This window comes from Hemitrygon akajei, chromosome 10, assembly GCF_048418815.1.
Source record: "Hemitrygon akajei chromosome 10, sHemAka1.3, whole genome shotgun sequence".
NCBI classification, from domain to species: Eukaryota; Metazoa; Chordata; class Chondrichthyes; order Myliobatiformes; family Dasyatidae; genus Hemitrygon; species Hemitrygon akajei.
The window spans coordinates 88368563-88388469 of record NC_133133.1 but is presented as its reverse complement, the minus strand read 5'-3'; the positions used below and the strand labels follow the sequence as shown (position 1 = coordinate 88388469).

The 19907-nt window shown below is 40.6% G+C and overlaps 1 protein-coding gene across 2 annotated transcripts in view; it reads right to left on the bottom strand.

Annotated features, from left to right (window-relative positions):
- Positions 1-19907, bottom strand: part of LOC140734522 (connector enhancer of kinase suppressor of ras 2) — a 1506781-nt gene that overhangs the window by 515509 nt on the left and 971365 nt on the right. For both annotated transcript variants that reach the window (XR_012100554.1, XM_073058598.1), the window contains exon 3: positions 3531-3733. Coding sequence is in view for 1 of the 2 variants with exons in the window: in XM_073058598.1 (XP_072914699.1) it covers positions 3531-3733 (203 nt within the window). In the remaining variant the exon portion in view is untranslated. The remainder of the gene's footprint in view (positions 1-3530; positions 3734-19907) is intronic.

The following is a 19907-nucleotide window of genomic DNA, read 5'->3' as shown; positions in this document are numbered from 1 at the left end:
TCTGAACCCTTGGGTCAAGACATCAAGCTGATGTTCTCAGTCAATTGAATGTACTTATGACAAATTCAATAACCTCTGTATTAAAACAGGATCACATACTGGTCTGACTAGGTGTGATGCAGGATAGATGATTAGAAATATTTAAGTTGAGGTAGAAATATAGGGGGATTGAGGGCTATGGGCAACTGGTACAAAGAAGAGTTGAGACCTGGTGTCATGAACATATTGTCAGCAGAAAAGGCTTAAAGGGCCAGGCGGCCTACTCCACTTCTTAATTCTCTGTACATTTGTCAATATTAAAATAGCCCTTAGAGATTTCAAAGCAATCAGTTTGGGAACAGGAACTGACCGTGAAAGCTTTCAAGCCTGCACAAGGTCACTTCTCCAAGACATATGAGGAAAGTGGTCAATCGAGCAGTAAGGCAGACATAAGCACAAATGGAAAATAGTTTCCTTTTGGGCTGTAAGTTACCACAGGCAGTAGATCTTATGATCACATTGCACCCACATCAAGCACAAGACAGTTGGATTAAGGTAACTCCTCTCCCCTGACTGGACTGGCTTATTCTGGACTGGTTCTAGAGGACTGGGAAATTTCAAATGTCACTCCATTCTTTAAGAAGAAGGGAGGGAGGGAGGCAAACGTTATGAGATCCTGGACCCGGTCGCCTTACTTCAATGATTGGTAAGACATTGCAGTCCATTATTAAGGAGCATGTTGCAGGCTACTTGGAAAAATATGATAAAATGGGCCCAAATCGGCATGGTTTCAATTAGGGAAAATCTTGCTTGACAAATCTCTTGAAATTCTTGGAGGAAGTAACAACAGGATTGTCAAAAGAGAGTCAATGGATGTTGCATACTTGGATTTTCAGAAAGCCTTTGACAAGGTGCCTCACATGAGGCTGCTAAACAAGATAAGAGCCCATGGTATTACAGGAAAGATACTAGCATGGATAGAAAAATAGCTAACTGGCAGGAGGCAATGAATCGGAATAAAGAAGGCCTTTTCTGGTTGACTAACGGTGACCAGTGGTGTTCTGCAGGGGTTGGTTTAGGGACTGCTTCTTTTCACCTTACTCATCAATGATTTGGATGAGGGAATTGATGGCTTTGTGGCCAAATTTGTTGCTGACAGGTGGAGGGGCAGTTAGTGTTGAGGAAGCAGGAAGTCTGCGGAAAGACTTACACAAATTAGGAGACGGGCAAAGAAGTGGTAGAAATAATATCATGAAGGGAAGTGTATGGTCATGAACTTTGATAGAAGGAATAAAGACAGTCTATTTTCTAAATGGGAAAGAAATTCAGGAATCAGAGGTGCACAGGAACTTGGGAGTCCTCATGGAGGATTCCCTAAAGGTGAACTTGCAGGTTGAGTTGGTGGTAAGGAAGACAAATGCAACATAATCAATAATTTCAAGAGGACTAGAATATAAAAGCAAGGATGTAATGCAGAGACTTTATAAGGTATTGGTCAGAATGCATCTGGAGTGTTGTGAGCAGATTTGGGCCCCTTATCTAAGAAAAGATGTGTTGGCATTGGAGAGGATCCAGAGGAGGTTTCCAAGAATGATTTCGGGAATGTATGAGGTGTGTTTGATGGCTCTGGGCCTGTATTCACTGGAATTTAGAAGAATGAGGGGATCTCACTGAAACTAGATAGAGTGGATGTGGAGGGGATGTTTCCTATACCAGGGGAGTCTAGGACCAGAGGGCATAGCTTCAGAATACAAGATCATCCCTTTAGAACAGGGTTGAGGAGGGACTTCTTTCGCCGGAAGGTGATGAATCTGTTGAAATCATTGCCACAGCTGGCTGTGGAGACCAAGTTATTGGGTATATTTAAAGCAGAGGTTGCTAGGTTCTTGATTATTAACAGCATCAAAGCTTATGGGGAGAAGGCATGACAATGGGTAGAGAGGGATAAGAAATCAGCTATGATGGAATGGTGGAGCAGACTTAATGGGACGAAAGGCCTAATTCTGCTCCTGTTGTCTTATGGTCTTATTTTAATTGTTTGACCTTCCTAAATCAACAACAAATTGCATTTTTATGTTCTCTACTACATCATAATGCTCATGGAATTGGTGCCAAACTATAAACAGAGATTTTAAGAAACTTAGATCTTAAGGGTGACTTTGGGAAAGTTTTTAAAAATAGAGAGAAGAAAGATAGTGGGATTAAAATGGACATTACCTTTCAGGAAGTCAGTTGCTGATACTCACTGCATTTTAAGTGATTTGTTCCCTCCCTGGTCCTTCAATCAAATAACTTAAGTCTAAGTTAAATCTTAGCTCTCTGTGAACAGAAACAGGTTTGTCCCAAGAGCTCTGTCTACTGTGTTATCTTTAAGTTTAACTTCTCTCAGTTTATTTCATTTCAAATAACCCAGCCTAACAAAACACAGGTTCTCCAGCTCTGGGAACATCTTTGTAAAGTTTACCTACACTGTCAGATCCTTCCCACGAGGAGATGACCAGAATGTATGTAGCACTCTCATTGCAGGCCAAGTGGTGTGCAAAGCATTTCAAGCTCAGCATCTCTGCTTCTACACTCTCTGCCTCAACCACCAAGGCACAATTTTTCCTGCCACTTATACAAGTAAGTGGGCACATGCACCAACAGCTTTCCCCACAACCCAAAGTGACCCTAAACTTCAGTAACCCGCCATTTGTAGTGCTTTCCATTGCCTGGCTCTGCCATCTCAAATTAATTATCACAAATTCGGGCTGGAGAAAAATTCCCTCTTGCACAATTTTGCCCATTCATTCATTCCAATATTATCTTCCTGTGGCCAATAAATTTTTTTCTTTAGTGCAAAACCAATTAGTTTCTGGAAAATTCTGAAAATGACTCTTATATTTGTCCAAATCATTGGCATTGCTACAACAAGTAATACAGCCAGCATGGCGGCTTGCAAAACAACATAGCACATGGACTTCCAGTCATTAAAATTCACAATGGTCATCAACTTTAAATTTCTTCCACTGAAGGAATTTTAGATTGAACATTTCTTGCCTTTGAATCCCTTTGAAGTCAGGACTTAGGTACAAATTACTCACTGTAATTTCTGCCTCTCATGAACAAGAAGAAAATTCCCCAAAATTCTCCTTGCCTTCAGGAATATAACTGTCTTGAGAGGTTGAAAGCATAGACAAGATGCTTACAGAGATACTACCATTTAATTTAATTGCACAATCAGTAATGTCCACCTAATTAAACAATAGAATAGAGGTTGGGAAAGGATGGGGTGAACATCCATTTTACAGTTTGCTGAAAGGGATAAGCTGAATAGGTTACAATGGTTTTGGCTACATAAAGGTAATATGTGACTTTGGCATAGGTGGGATCCTGACTGATGGAATTCACATACAAGAAGGTTTAGTCCAGACAGGAAGCTCCAATGTTTTCCAAGATTCATAGGAAAAGGGAGGTTGGATCTGGGACAAATATTTGAGTAATTCACTTTTCAAACAATGGGTCTGACATTTAATGACTATTGTTGAGGCAGAATATTAATAGCAGCATACCTATCTAGCCAGGCCAATAAGCTCTTGGCAGCACCAATGAGGTCAACCACAGAGGTAAGGAAGTCATTTGGCAGCCTTCTGGACGTCCTGCCATCATAATGGCCACTCCTCCGTCTACCTGTTATAAAATTCTGTAAATTTTTGGCTGAGGAATTCAATTTGTGGGAAAGCGTTCTGAGGTTTTCTGTCTCTAAGCCATAGTTCTGTAAAAGAAAAAAAACATGAATATTAATTATCTCCTAATCACATAATTCTTGGTAAAATATACCCCAGAAGTAGGTCAGATTTAGAAAGGAAGAAGGATAGGAAACTCTGACTCACAAACCCAACACTTCTCAAAACCTTCTTCACCATAGGTGGACTTTATACGTGAAGGGACTGTTGTATTCTAAGGAAATGCTGTAGTCACAAACAGCAATAAAATGAACACATACTCTGATTTAATAATATTGATTGAAAAATAAATGTTGGCTATCGCACAAGGGTACAATCCTGCTCTTGTTCCACTAATACCATGAGATTGTTTATGCCCACTTGACAGGATGAGCAGGACGTTGGATTAATATTTTATCCAAACTCCAATGGAGCTTTATCTTCGAAATTAAGCACAGCCTAAAATCCACTGTTGCCTGGCTACAACACATAACAGATGTTTGCAAAAAATGAGTTTACATTATGGTAATTATCAGTTTATTCTTTTTAATTAAGGGATTAAGATTGGCTGCTAAAAGACAAGAATCCAGTGCCTTGAACATAGTCGACTATTTTGCAGTTTCATGTGATTAGTGCTTGCCTTGCCAACTGATGTCCTTTTCCTATAAAGTCAATAGGAAAAACTTTGACAACATTAAAATGGTTCTCAAATGCACTCATTTCCGGTTAATTGAGGTAGCAAACAATCGATATTTCTGCATTTGCTTTCCAATGTGACATGATTTCTCTATTTGTTTTGCTGAAAAGATCACAATGCAACCAAATTCCCACAAAGCCAAGCTATAGAATATATTGCAACTCCAAAAAACACATTACTTGAAACATATGATTGGTAGGCAACACTTGGAACAAAATTTGGGATCCAACAAACTCTGAGAATCAAATAGAAAGGGTTTCAAATTCTAACATGTAGACATTTATTCTGTTGTTTGTCACTCTAATACATCAAAGGATTGTCAGACTGCTTCCGTTACATGGATTGACAACTCCATTAAAGATATTAGAGAGGAAATCATTTATAACCCATTAAATGTACATTCATTAAATGGGAATGTTAATGCTGGTCCTTAAAGTAGCAACATGATTTTAGTCTAATTGATCTTGACTTTGACAGTCGAATAATGCTTTTGTATTCAATGTTTCCTGCTTAACGAAACCGATTGATGTTTGCAGCAACTAAAGGGAAGTTCATTGCAAGCCCATAGGCCTGGTCCTTTGATACAGTAATGCAAATATATCCCACCACTTCTGCTTCAAATATTACTGCAGTGATTTCTGTCTCACCCATTCTTTTTTACAAACCTTTCCATGTTGCTTAAAATTCAAAAATCCAAGGTGCAAAGTGACTTGGGAGTCCTCCTAGAGGATTCTCTAAAGGTTGTGAGGAAGCCAAATGCAATGTTAGCATTCATTTTGAGAAGACCAGAATATAAAAACAAGGATGTAATGCTGAGGCTTTATAGGGCACTGGTGAGGCCTCACTTGGAGTATTGTGAGCGGTTTTGGGTCCCTTATCAAAGAAAGGATGTGCTGACTCTGGAGAAGGTTCAAAACAGGTTCACAAAAATGATTTTGGGAATGAAAGTCTTATCATATGAGGAGCGTGTGATGTCTCTCAGCCTGTATTCACTGGAAGTTAGAAGAGTGAGAGGGTGATCTCTTTGAAACCTATCGAATGCCTAGATAGAGTGGAAATGGAGATGATGTTTCCTAAAGTGGCAGAGTCTAGGACCAGAGAGCACAACTTCATAATAGAGGGATTTCCATTTCGAACAGAGATTATGAGGAATTTCTTTAGCCATAGTGTGGTAACTGTGGAGTTTATTGCCACAGGCAGCTGTGGATGCTTGATCATTGGGTATATTTAAGGCAGAGGTTGATTGGTTCTCTACAAGTCAGGGCGTGAAAGGTTATAGGAAGAAGGCAGGTGAATGGGTTTGAGAGGAAAGTGGATCAGCCATGATGAAATGGAGCACACTCAATGGGCCAAACATGGCCTAATTCTGTTGCTATGAATTATGGCCTTATGGTCTTGACTTAAAATGTTGAAGTTATTTATCCGAAGAGGACCATTCCACCTAATACTTTTCATTGTGTTTTCTGGGCTGTTTATAAGCTCAAGATGCAAAGACATTAATCATGACCAAATAGATGGTCACTGCTGAACTTGCACCTGCACAATGATTCTGAGTCTCTTTGTGTTCACCAAATCAACAAAGCACAACTTCAAATCAGCAGAACGTCCCCGGCTCCTCCACACAAGTGTAATCAGACTGAAAGACTGACACCATGGCATGTGGCCAAAACACTGATCAAAAAGATAAGTTTTACGTTGTGTCCCATAGGATGAGAAGAAAGTGAAGAGTTGGAAAGTATAAGCAGAAAGCCCAATGCTTAAGATTTGGACAAAAAAAAACAGAGTAATAAGTTACAACAGTCTGAAAGTCTTGCTAATTTTTAAGCTATCGGTTTAAAGGCTTTCTTTTATTTCACATGATGCTCAAGTCACATTAATGTGTGTATACTGGGTTTGTTGTATAATAGACTGGAGATTTTTTAAGAAAATGAAAGTAGCACTCTTCTAAATGGGAGTGGCCTTCCATTCTAACCAAGTGCAAATTGAAACCAGGAATACCTCATTTACAGAGAGATTATAAGTGCTAGCATTGGTTTGGGTATTTTAGATTACTCTGACTTAATTCGAACATAAAGTCAACCAGGAATTAAAAGTTTTTTTTAATTTACAAAATAACACAATGGATTCACAAATGGGCTTTTAAGAGAGGCAGTTTGGCATCTAGTCCCATTCAATCTATGAGTCCAATTCCACCAAACACAATAGACCAATGATACCCTTATGATACGTATGGAATAATAAATAATACCATGCCTATATTGTCACAGTTTCAAAACTATGTACTGCATGGGGATGTGATATCAAAATAGTGTAAAATATTGCCAAATTCTTGTGAGAAATTAGTACACTAATTGCTATTTCTCAATAATTATTAACGTATCAATTTCTCACAAGTAATTGGCAATATATTATAATATTAGGTAAAATTAAGTCAATGCTTTAATATGGGGTCATCTGAAATCTGTTTGCTACTACAAGCAGAAATCTTGAGGAAGTTCATAAATCTTGCAAACTCAAAGTAGTTTCTTAACAACCTGAAGGAAACACTGAGAGCAGCCGAGGACATTGTGATGTTGATTCCCTGTTGCTCTCTCCCTACTCTGAGAACTATTTCTCACTGACATTATCTTCATACATAAATTGGATAAAGGAGTATTGGGGGAACATAGAACTACTGTATTGAGATAGAAAATCAACTCGGATTGTGTTAAATAACACAGCAGGCTCGAAGGGTTGATCGCCTATTCCTGCTCCATTTTTATGTTTCCAATAGAGAAGCTTAAGAATATTTACCATCTTGTGAAAATTGGCAATGGGGTGGGAAACTAGAGACAGTGCCTTGCTCTCAGATCCAGAAAATTTAAAGTATTCACAAATCCACAATGTATTTTCTTTAGGGCTGAATATGTCAGACCTGCAGAAAAAAATGCATTGGGTATTTCTTTGCTTTACTCACACTATAGACAACATAGCCAGCTAAACAATTATTCAGATTTACTTCCCATCTGGAACAGTAGGCTGACATCTGATCTGTCTGGCTGGACTGAGTAACCTTATTTTTTTTGTCATGTACAATTATTAAATCATACACAATAAAAATATAGCAAAATTGTGATGATTGCACAGAGATAATTGTGACAATTGCACAGTGCTAGTGATGAGATAAAACATCTTACAAACAGTAATCACATGCAGCTATCATTTAATTCTGATGTAAGTTCTGGTGAAAGGTTGTCTACAGAAAACATGGACTGTTTCTTTGTTCTCTCCACAGACGTTGCATGACCTGCTGAGTGCTGGTGGACAAACATTTTAATTCCCATTCCCATTCTGACCTGTTGATCAGGGCCTCCTCTTGTTCCAAGACAAGGCCACCCTCAGGGCATAGGAGCAACACCTTATATTCTGTCTTGGTAGCCTCCAACTTGATGGCAGGGATATTGATTTTGCCTTTTGATGAACAAATCCCACCCCCCCCCCATTCCCCACTCTGGCCTATCTCTTTTCACCTGCCTATTACTCTCCTCCTCCTTCTCTTTCTCCCATGGTCCACACTCTTCTCCTATCAGATACTTTCTTCTCCAGTCCTTGACCTTTCGCATCCACCTGGCTTCACCAATCACCTTCCAGCTAGACTCATAGAAACATAGCAAACATACAGCACAATACAAGCCCTTCGGCCTACAAAGCTGTGCCAAACATGTCCCTACTTTAGAACTACTTAGGCCTTACTCATAGCCCTCTATTTTTCTAAGCTCCATGAAGCCATCCAGGAGTCTCTTAAAAGACCCTATCATTTCCGCCTCCACCACTGCCACCAGCAGCCCATTCCACGCACTCACCACTCTCTGCATAAAAAAACTTACCCCTGACATCTCCTCTGTACATACTTCCAAGCACCTTAAAACTATGCCCTCTCATGCTAGCCATTTCAGCCCTGGGAAAAAGCCTCTGACTATCCACACGATCAATGTCTCTCATTATCTTGTACACCTCTATCAGGTCACCTCTCATCCTGTGTCGCTCCAAGGAGAAAAGGCCAAGTTCACTCAACCTATTCTCATAAGGCATGCTCCCCAATCCAGGCAACATCCTTGTAAACTCCTCTGCATCCTTTCTATGTTTTCCACATCCTTCCTGTAGTGAGGCGACCAGAACTGACTACAGTACTCCAAGTGGGGTCTGACCAGGGTCCTATATAGCTCCAACATTACCTCTCGGCACCTAAATTCTATTCCACGATTGATGAAGGCCAATGTACCGTATGCCGTCTTAACCACAGAATCAATCTATGCAGCTGCTTTGAGGGTCCTATGGACTCAGACCCCAAGATCCATCTGATCCTCCATACTGCCAAGAGTCTTATCATTAATGCTATATTCTGCCCATAATATTTGACCTACCAAGATGAACCACCTCACACTTATCTGGGTTGAACTCCATCTGCCACTTCTCAGCCCAGTTTTGCATCCTATCAATATCCCGTTGTAACCTCTGACAGCCCTCCACACTATCCACAATACCCCCAGCCTTTGAGTCATCAGCAAATTTACTAAACTATCCCTCCACTTCTTCATCCAGGTCATTTATAAAAATCACAAAGAGTAGGGGTCCCAGAACAGATCACTACTGGTCACCGGCCTCCCTGCAGAGTATGGCCCGCCTACAACCACTTTTTGCCTTCTGTGGGCAAGCCAATTCAAGATCCACAAAGCAATGTTCCCTTGGATCTCATGCCTCCTTACTTTCTCAATAAGCCTTGAATGGGGTACCTTATCAAATACCTTGCTGAAATCCATATACACTGCATTGACTGCTCTTCCTTCTTCAATGTGCTTAGTCACATCCTCAAAAAATTCAGTCAGGTTCGTAAGGCACAACCTGCCTTTGACAAAGCCATGCTGACTACTCCTAATCATATTCCTAATTCCTAATCATATTATGCCTCTCCAAATGTTCATAAATCCTGCCTCTCAGGATCTTCTCCATCAACTTACCAACCACTGAAGTAAGACTACCTGATCTATAAATTCCTGGGCTATCCCTGCTGCCTTTCTTAAATAAGGGAACAACATCCACAACCCTCATTGCCAAAGGCTCAATAATCTCTTCCCTTGCTTCCCACAGTAGCCTGTGGTACATCTCATCCGGTCCCAGTGACTTATCCAACTTGATGCTTTCCAAAAACTCCAGCCCATCCTCTTCCTTAATATCTACATTCTTAAGTTTTTCAGTCCACTGCAAGTCATCCCTACAATCGCCAAATCCTTTTCTGTAGTGAATACTGAAGCAAGGTATTCATTAAGTACATCTGCTATTTCCTCCAGTTCCATACACACTTTTCCACTGTCACACTTGATTGGCCCTATTCTCTCATGTCTTATCCTCTTGCTGCTCACATACTTGTAGAATGCCTTGGGGTTTTCCTTAATTCTCTCCACCAATGCCTTCTGGCTCTCCTAATTTCATTCTTAAGCTCCTTCCTGCTAGCCTTATAATCTTCTAGATTCCTATCATTACAAAGTTTTTTGAACCTTTTGTAAGCTCTTCTTTTCTTCTTCATTAGATTTACCACAGCCTTTGTGCAGCACAGATCTTGTACCCTACCATCCTTCCCATGTCTCATTGGAACATACCTACTCAGAACCCCACACAAATATCCCCTGAACATTTGCCACATTTCTTCGGTATGTTTTCCTGAGAACATCTGTTTCCAATCTATGCTTCCAAGTTCCTGCCTGATAGCCTCATGTTTCCCCTTACTCCAATTAAACATTTCCCTAACTTGTCTGTTTCTATCCCTGTCCAATGTTATGGTAAAGGAGATAGAACTGTGATCACTATCTCCAAAATGCTATCCCACTGAGAGACCTGACATCTGACCAGGTTCATTTTCCAATACCAGATCAAATACAGCCTCTCCTATTGTAGGCTTATCTACATTTTGTGTCAAGAAACCTTCCTGAACACACCTAACAAACTCCACCCCAACTAAAAGCCTCACTCAAGGAGGATGCCAATCAATATTTGGGAAATTATAATCTCCCACCACAACAATCTTGTTATTATTACTCCTTTCCAGAATCTGTCTCCCTATCTGCTCCTCGATGGCCCTGTACTACTGGATGGTCTATAAAAAACACCCAGTAGAATTATTGACCCCCCTCCTATTCCTAACTTCCACCCACAGAGACTCCGTAGACAACCCCTCCATGACTTCCTCCTTTTCTGCAGCCGTGACACTATCGCTGATCAACAGTGCCACGCCCCCACCTCTTTCGCCTCCCTCCCTATCCTTTCCGAAACATCTAAAGCCTGGCACTTGAAGTAGCCATTCCTGCCCCTGCACCATCCAAGTCTCTACTGGCCACAACATCATCATTCCAAGTACTGATCCAAGTTCATCCACTTTATTCATGATACTCCTCGCATTAAAATCGATACATCTCAAACCATCAGACTGAGCGCGTCCCTTCTCTATCACCTGCCTATCCTCCCTTTCACACTGTCTCCAAGCTTTCTCTATTTGTGAGCTAACCTCCCTTTCCTGTCACTTCAGTTTGGTTCCCACTCCCCAGCAATCCTAGTTTAAACTCTCCCCAATAGACTTAGCAAACCTTCCCGCCAGGATATTGGTCCCCCTGGGATTCAAGTGCAACCCGTCCTTTTTGTACAGGTCACACTTGCCCCAGAAGAGGTTCCAATGATTTAGAAATCTGAATCGCTGCTCCCTGCTCCAATCCCTCAGCCACACATTTATCCTCCACCTCACTCTATTCCTATGCTCACTGTCGAGTGGCACGGGCTTTAATCCCAAGATTACTCCTTCCACTCCCTTCACCTTTTTATTCTGGCATCTTCCCCCTTCCTTCTCAGTCCTGCTCTCAGCCTGAAACATCAACTGTTTACTCTTTTCCACAGTTGCTGCCTGACCTGCTGAGTTCCTCCAACATTTTGTGTGTGTTGCTTTGGATTTCCAGCATCTGCAGATTTTATTGTGTTTTGAGATTTTCCTATTGTTATGTCAAAATTCCTCCTTTTCCATTTACCTGAAACATCTGATGAATAAATACCATTTAGCACAATAAATTAATGATTATAACATTCTTCTTTTTGTTAATTCATGGCAAAGAAATGTTAAACTCTTTCTCGGTCATGAACGGGACGATTGATAAACTTGTTAAGGTGACTACACTGGAGAAGTTTGTTTAATGCATTTTGATTTTACTTTGATCAAATACTCCTTTAAAGATGATCAAAGCTTCTTTGACCATTTTGCATTAATATCTTCTAGCTTTTCTTTCTCAATGATATCAATCCACTCCCTCTTGAATAGTTGAATCAACAGTTTTTCTAACTCTGTCATTTTGACACATTCTAATGAGAATCTGTTTTTCTCCTCAATAAGCCTGCTCAAATCTCGTGAATATTTACTCTAAGACCATTGTATGATCCATTCTTTCTTTTTCAGATACTCTTTAAAGTGATAACTCTTTAATCAGGACAATGCATAACGACAATACAGTGACTCCAGATGCTCAAGTATCTCAAGTGTTTCTGTTGATCAGCTGGTCAGTGAATTTCAGTGATCACGAACTACATGCATCCAATGGAAATTGTTGAGCTGCAGTGAGCTGCTGTGTTTGCCTTTTACCTAACTGCAAAGTCTGTACTTTACTTCAGCATCAATCTCCTCAACACGGTCAGTTTCGAACTTTCTGAATGCAAATGACATTATGCAGAAAAGTGAACAAGTCCAACCCACAGACATACTGAAGGTTTTGTTTTGAAAAATGCTAGCAGTTTCAGATAGGTTCTGACGTGGTCATGCAAGGAGGGACAGGACAGATAATCTCCTGAGTATAGAAGAATAGATGTGATCATATAAAAACATCCCAAATGTTTACATGGCTCAATACATGCTTCCTCTGCCTGGGATATCCAACTTAGTTAGCAATTGATAATGCAACTATGCTTAATCATCAAAGAAGGACAATTAATTGATTAAGCATAGTCCTTTGTTTATAAGGAAAAACATAATATATAGCATGGATTCTAAGATCAGAACTGATCAGTTCCCATGGCTTTTACCAATATAAATGAGTGAATCTCAAGTAAAGCTAAGCACTAGATTTCTGCACAGATGATCACTGTCCTCAGGACAATTGTATACTGCCAGAACACAAATATTTCATCACTTAGGCTGCAAAATCTAACCCCTGGATATTGTTAAATCCATCAGGCTTTTAATTTTCAAATGCAGGAAAAGGCTGCAGGGGAAGCAAAAATCCAAGGTATTTTCCTTTTTCATTCAATTATGGACTAAAGTGTTAACTGCTTAATAGTTTTAAATAGTTCGATCTTTTATTCAAAGTACCTTAATAATTATGTTTTGGAGTACTTTTTCAATATTGTGTGAGGGACATTCACATATCTTGGAACATAGAACAGTACAGCACAGGAACAGGCCCTTCGTCCCACAATGTTGTGCTGAACCATCTAAAAAACAAATCAAAAACACCCAAACACTGTGATCCCTCCCTCCTACACCGTCCATATCCCTCCATCTTCCCCACATTCATCTAAACATCTCTTAAGAGCCTCTAATGTATTTGACTCTACCACCATACTTTGAGAACAACAAGTCTGGAGGAGTACTTAACAGGCTCTTAAATCAATTCTTGGAGTTGGGCTTGCTTGAAGAGATCCTGTACTGTGCAGGGCTTGCTTATCAGTTTAGAATCTTAAACACAAAGTACACTGCAGATGCTGGGGTCAAATCAACACATACAAACAAGCTGGATGAACTCAGCAGGTCGGGCAGCATCCGTTGAAATGAGCAGTCAACGTTTCGGGCTGAGACCCTTCATCAGGACTGAAGAAGGAGGGGGCAGGGGCCCTATAAAGAAGGTGGGGGGAGGGTGGAAGGTGCCAGGTGAAAAACCAATCAGAGGAAAGACTTTCCCCTTACATTCCTTCTTCACCTCTCCTGCCTATCTCCTCCCTGCTTCCCCTCCCCCACCCCTTGATCTTTCCTCTGATTGGTTTTTCACCTGGCACATTCCACCCTCCCCCCACCTTCTTCAGTCCTGACGAAGGGTCTCAGCCCGAAACGTTGACTGCTCGTTTCAACGGATGCTGTCCGACCTGCTGAGTTCATCCAGCTTGTTTGTACGTGTCAGTTTAGAGTCTGTCTTCTGGAAGACTGATCAGGAGCCTGTATTACAGAAGAACAAGCTTGACGTGCAGCTGGCCAGTGAAATGGACTTGTCATTCAGAGCAATATCCAAACCATGGAAGGTGAGGCTGACTTCAATGTGAATGGCAGGAAAGATAAAAAACCATAAAACTAACAAAAAAGCATAACACAAGGCAAAAATATTAAAGATCTCAGCAACTGATAGAACTGAGAAGCTAAAGAGGAGGAGCTAATGTTGGTGCCAGGGTGACTACGTGGAGTTCACCTGCAAAACAGTTTAAATTCTTCTCTTTAGTGTCTGTTTTTTTCCTTTTCAAGGTGGCTGGGGTCCTGTCAGAGTCCGTGATCTGCAGCTGTGCTCGGACTGTGGTTTTTCACAAGGGTGGGTTCTGGCTCTTGGAGCTCGCTAAGCGGCCTAACGTCTTTCAATATTTCCAGGAAGTGGTCAGGAAGATGTACACCTTCAGGGTGTGGCCTTGTGCAGCCCAGTGGATGACCCGATTCCTTACTGGTGTGTTGTCAACTGAAGTGTCGCGGGAGATCAGACCATCGAGATCTCACTCTCTCTCGTGCTCTCAATGGCGAGAGAGAATTTGCTGATTCTTGAGTTGAGGGAGCTCAGATAAGTGACGCTGCAGATTGTACATTGAACCAGCAAGCTACTGGGCTGCCCTCTCACTGTGGCAGGAGTGAAACCTCTCTCTCGCTCATTACTGAGGGAGAGAGCCTTCGGGATGTCAAAGTGTTGGGATGAATGGTGGTTTCTGACAGGCCATCTATAGATCGTGGTCTCTGGGGGCTTTGCTAATGCTTGCCTGGTGGGTGGTGGGGGAACTGCTGGATTAAGTGGGGCAAGGGGGAGCAGGTTTGATATTTTGCTGCTGCTTGTGTGTGGGAAGGGGAGGGGGGTTTGGAGTTCTACATTTTTCTGTCACTCATTTTTTTGGGATGTTCTGTTTAGTGGATGTCTGCAAAGAGTAAGAGTTTCAGGTTGTATATTGCCTACATTCTCCGATATTCAATGGAACCACTGAACCATGGAACTGCAAAACAAAAGGAAAGCAGAGTTCTTAAATAAATGTCAGTAAGTAAAGACGAGGAAATGATAACCAGAGAATGATGTCACCGCATGTACTAGAGAAGGAGGATAGCTCAGTGGGTATTCAAATAAAACTGATACTGAATCAGAGATCAGACCTCCTGAAAATTCAAATCAGCAACACATGAAAATATGAAGCCAAAATGATATTAAAACTTGATGAATCTGTGATAAGTTCTTTTTTAAGGTTTTAAAGGATGCTTAAGACATTGGCAAGGCCTACTTTGTAATACTGTAGTTCTGGTCAGATGGAAAGATGTCAATGAGACTGAAAGAGAAAACTTGCAAGGATGTTACAGTGACTTGAGTACCTAAGTTTTAGGGAAAAATGAATAGGTTAGGACTTAATTCCCTGAATCATAGGTGACTGAGGGGAGATTTGATAGAGGCATACAAAATTATGAGAGGTACAGATAGGGTAAATGCACTGATGTTGGGTTAGATTACAACTAGAGATTGTATGTTAAGGGTGAAAGGTGAAATATTTTAGGGTAACCTGAGGGGGAGCTTTTTCACTCAGAGGGTGGCGTGACTGTGGAGTGAGTTGCCAGTGGAAGTGGTGGATGTGGGTTCAATTTCAACATTTAAAATAAATTTGCGTAATTACATAGAAGGGAAAGGCATGAAAGGCTATGGTCTAGGTACAGGTCGATGGTACTAGGCAGAGTAATAGTTTGGTATAGACTAGATAAGCCAAAGTGCCTGTTTATGTGCTGTTGTGATCTATCTCTCCATAAAAGAACACTGCAAGATTCTCAAATCAGTTACGGTTTCTCTGCAGCAGCAAATCGTAAGTAGTTTCAATACTTATGAAAGGTGAGAGAGGGAGATTTGGATATTGTAAACCAATTAGCTTTACACTTGTAGGTGGTTAATTATGAGAATCCATAAATCAGGATAGAATGAGTGAACATGAAAAATTACAGCTGATTAGAGAGCAGTAATGAGGCCTCCTCAGGTTCCCATATACATAATGACATAGAAATCCACATGCACAACCCAGTCAGTGATGGAGAGACACGCAGGATTGCTTAACCTGTACTGCTTGGATGGAAGGAGACATTAACAGTTTAAGCAAATAGGTAAACTATTAAACATATAGCATCCAATTCAAGTATTGGTACAGCTGACCATTCTGAATTGATTATATATAAAAAGAAAGGCCAGAGATAATGAGGCATAAAAATCCAAAAGCATACTAAAAATATCTTCTTTTCCAATATTTTTATTAGTTTCTACATAGAAGAATACAGAGTACAAGGAAGTATATCAAAGGACAAAGAAGATTTTTAAAAACTACTAATTACATTATATCTGTTCATAATAACAATCTCATTACCCTGTATTCATGTAAGTTAATCAATAGTTATATTGAACTATACAAATTTATTACAAAAAAAAGAACCTAACCCCTACCAAGACCAAAGCTGTTCATTAAGGAGAAAAGAAGGTTAAATGCCTTCTGTATATAATAAAAATTAATAATAGCTGACATCTGAGTTTAAACAACAAAGACGAAGGTTTTGAAAATAATTCAGAAAAGGTCCCCACAATGTTTGAAAGTCTTGACGAGATTCAGAAATTGAACATCAAATCTTCTCTAAATCTAAGCATGACATAACGTCGTATAACCATTGAGCATGAGAAGGAGGAAAAACATCTTTCCATTTAAACAAAAGTGCCCTCCTAGCTATAAGAGAGCTAAAGGCCAAAACATTTAGCATCCAATGCAAGCATTGGTACAGCTGACAATTCTGAATCGATTATATAAAAAACTTAAAGGCCAGAGATAATGAGGCATAAAAATCCAAAGGCATACTAAAAATATCAAAGATAAGTGCAGAAAATATCCAAAAATAAATTGAAGGGCAGAAGTTTTCATATGTAAAAGCCATTATAGTTGCAGTTTGGCTAGTGTATGTCTATACAAGATCCCGGTCAAAGTAAACTAAAGTAAATTTATTTATTCAAAGTACAGATATGTCACCATATACTATCTTGAGATTCATTTTATTGTGGGCATTCACAGTAGAACACAGATATACGATAGAATCCATGCATTACTTGCAGTCCTTGTAAGTCCATAAGATGTGTAATCGGTTCAGAGTTGAGGTGAGTGAAGTTATTCACGCTAGTTCAGAAGCCTAAGGTTTGAAAAGTAGTCACTGTTGCTGAGCCTGGTGGTGTGGGACCCAAGGCTCCTTTTCCTCTTCCTTGATGGCACCAGTCAGAAAGAGAATGGCTTGGATGACGGAGGGTCCTTGATGATGGACACTGCTTTCTTGTGGCTGCACTTGTGTAGATGTGCTCAGTGATGGGGAGAGCTTGACTTTGCCTGTGATGGACTTGACTGCATCCAACACTTTTTGTAGGCTTTTTCTGTGAATAGGCATTGGTGTTTGCATACCAGCTGTGATACAACCAGTAAGAGTACTCTTTATTGTGCATCCATAGAGGCTTTTCAAAGTATTAGATGACATGTCAAGTCTGTGCCAACTTTTAAGGAAGTAAAGGTGCTGTTGTGTCATCTTTATGATGGCACTTATGAACTGATCCAAAGACATACCCTCTGATATGATAACACCAATGAATTTAAAGTTACTGACCCTCTCCAACCCCAGTCCCCTATTGACAACTGGCTCAGGGACCTCCAGTTTCCTCTTCCTGTAGTCAATAATTATCTCTTTGGTTTTGCAGTCGTTGAGTGAGAGGTTGTTGTTGTGGCACCATTCAAGAAAATTTTCACCTCGCTCTGAGATGCCAGTTCCACACCACCTTTGAATCAGTCAACATTAACAAACTTATATATGGCTTTGGAGCTATACCTGGCTACATGCTCACAGATATAAAGCAAGCAGAGCAGGGGCTAAGCACACAGGCTTGTGGTGCGTTGTTGCTGAAGAGGATTGTGGAGGAGTTGCTGCCAATCCGAACCGACTGGGTACTGGTGCACTGTTGGCACTTCTGTCCTAGATTTCACTGATACAGGACGATTTCTCAGAATTACCAGCTGCAGTCACCCCAAGCCTGGACTTTTCAGGTGGTGGCATGAAACATCACAGATACCAGCCTTAAGGCATGGCAAGGCACCAACAGGACATGTAACAGATCCCAACCCACTACAACTTTCCTGAAAAGAATTACTAATACTCTTTTTGTATTAGTCAAATCTATCAAAGGTAGAAACATTTAAAATTATTAAAGATAAAATGCCATGTAAAATAAATAACAATTATTTTAAAAAATTAAAACTAAATTAGCTAAAATAAATAAAATCATAAAAAGTAATCCTTTATCAATATTGAGCTGTTTGGTAGAGAAAGAAAGAAAGCTTCGATCTTGGTAAAGGGTCTAGAATATTTTTTATAATAAAATTATTACAATTCAAATTACAATTTAATTAATATACGTGTTTGATTATGAATATAAGGTACTGCGATTGCGAGTGTGATTTAAATATAATGTATTCAGTACTATTCTATCTTTTTTTGATTCATAATATGTATCCTCATGTACTCTGTATTCTTCTATGTGAAAATTAATAAAAAATACTGAAAAAAACTAACCCTTTAAAAAAGAGCCTTTTTATTATTCTTCCTTCCAAGTCTGCAATCTCCATTGAAGTTAATCCAGACCACCCCACAGGATCCAAGAGATAATTCCCCAGGGCCAGGATAACTACATGTGCTCGTCAAGCTGGATCTTCACCACTAGACGATACAGAACTATTGAAGTTCTAGACTGGTTTACTCCATGTACACAGAAGTCCTGGACTTGTTGAAACATAAATGCCAGCAATTCCATTTAGAACTATCAGCATTTAGCAGTAATTACAGACAATGACTTTGCCAAGAGTACCACAAACACTGAGCAAAATTACTCTGGGATTCCCAACTTGAGTTATATTCCTCTGAACTTATGGGGTGATTTGACTGATTTTGTTTTAAAATATCAAGGAGCATTAGCAGCATTGATAGGGAGGCAGTGCTTTCAGATATTTGTGGTATCACCGAACAATGAAAGAAGTTTGGAATTCTCCACAAACACTAGTTGATGCTTTGGCCCTCGGAACAGTATTGAAAGTCAAATTATTTGGTCATTGGAAAATTACTATTTGTATATCCGGCCTACTATTAACAAAAGGTACCAGGATACATGAAACCAAGGCTAAACCCCAGATCCATTATATTCCCGGTTAATGGTCGTTTGGGCTGCAGGACAAAATGGATCCTAGAAGGTCTCTGAGTTACATAAAGGTTCTGTTCCTGTCCATAAGCTGATTTCTCTGTAAATCATAAATACCCTTTTTCCATAGCTGTTCATATTTTATCGTTCCACATACTCCCCATAATACTCCCCATAATTAAACTAAAGGAATATATATTGTCAACACGAGTGAATCTGCAGATGGTGGAAATAAATAAAAACACAAAATGCTGGCAGAACTCAGCAGGCCAGACAGCATCTATGGGAGGAGGTAGTGATGATGTTTTGGGCTGAAACCCTTCATCAGGAGTGAAGTAACATGGGATGGTTGAGGGGGGATAAGAAGTGGGGGGAGGGATAAAGTAGAGAGCTGGGAAGTGATAGGCTGAAGGGGAAATGGGCTGAGGGAAGGTGGAGAATTATGGGAAATAAAAGAGAAAGAAAATTAGGGCTGGGGGGAGATTATAGTGAGGGGGGAGAAAAGAGAGAGAAAGAGAACCAGACTAAAATTATAGATAGGGATGGGGTAAGGTGGGGGGGGGGGGGGGGCCAGGGGTATCAACGGAGGTCTGTGAGTTGAATGTTCATGCCGGCAGGCAGGAGGCTACCTAGGCGGGAGATAAGGTATTGCTCCATTGACCTGCGTGTGGCCTCATCTTGACAGTAGAGGAGGCCATGGATAGACATATCGGAGTGGGAGCGGTCTGTGGAATTGAAGTGTGTGGCCACAGGGAGATCCCGCCACTGCTGGAGGACCGAGCGCCGGTGTTCGGGTGAAACGGTCTCCCAGTCTGCGGCGGGTCTCCCCAATGTATAAATGGCCACATCGGGAGCACTGGATACAGTATATCACCCCAGTTGACTCGCAGGTGAAGTGGTGCCTCACCTGAAGGGACTGTCTGGGGCCTAGGATGGTGGTGAGGGAACAAGTGTGGGGGCAGGTGTAGCACTTCTTCCGTTTGCAGGGATGAATGCCTGGTGGAGGGTTGGTGGGGAGGAATGGGGGGATGAATGGACAAGGGA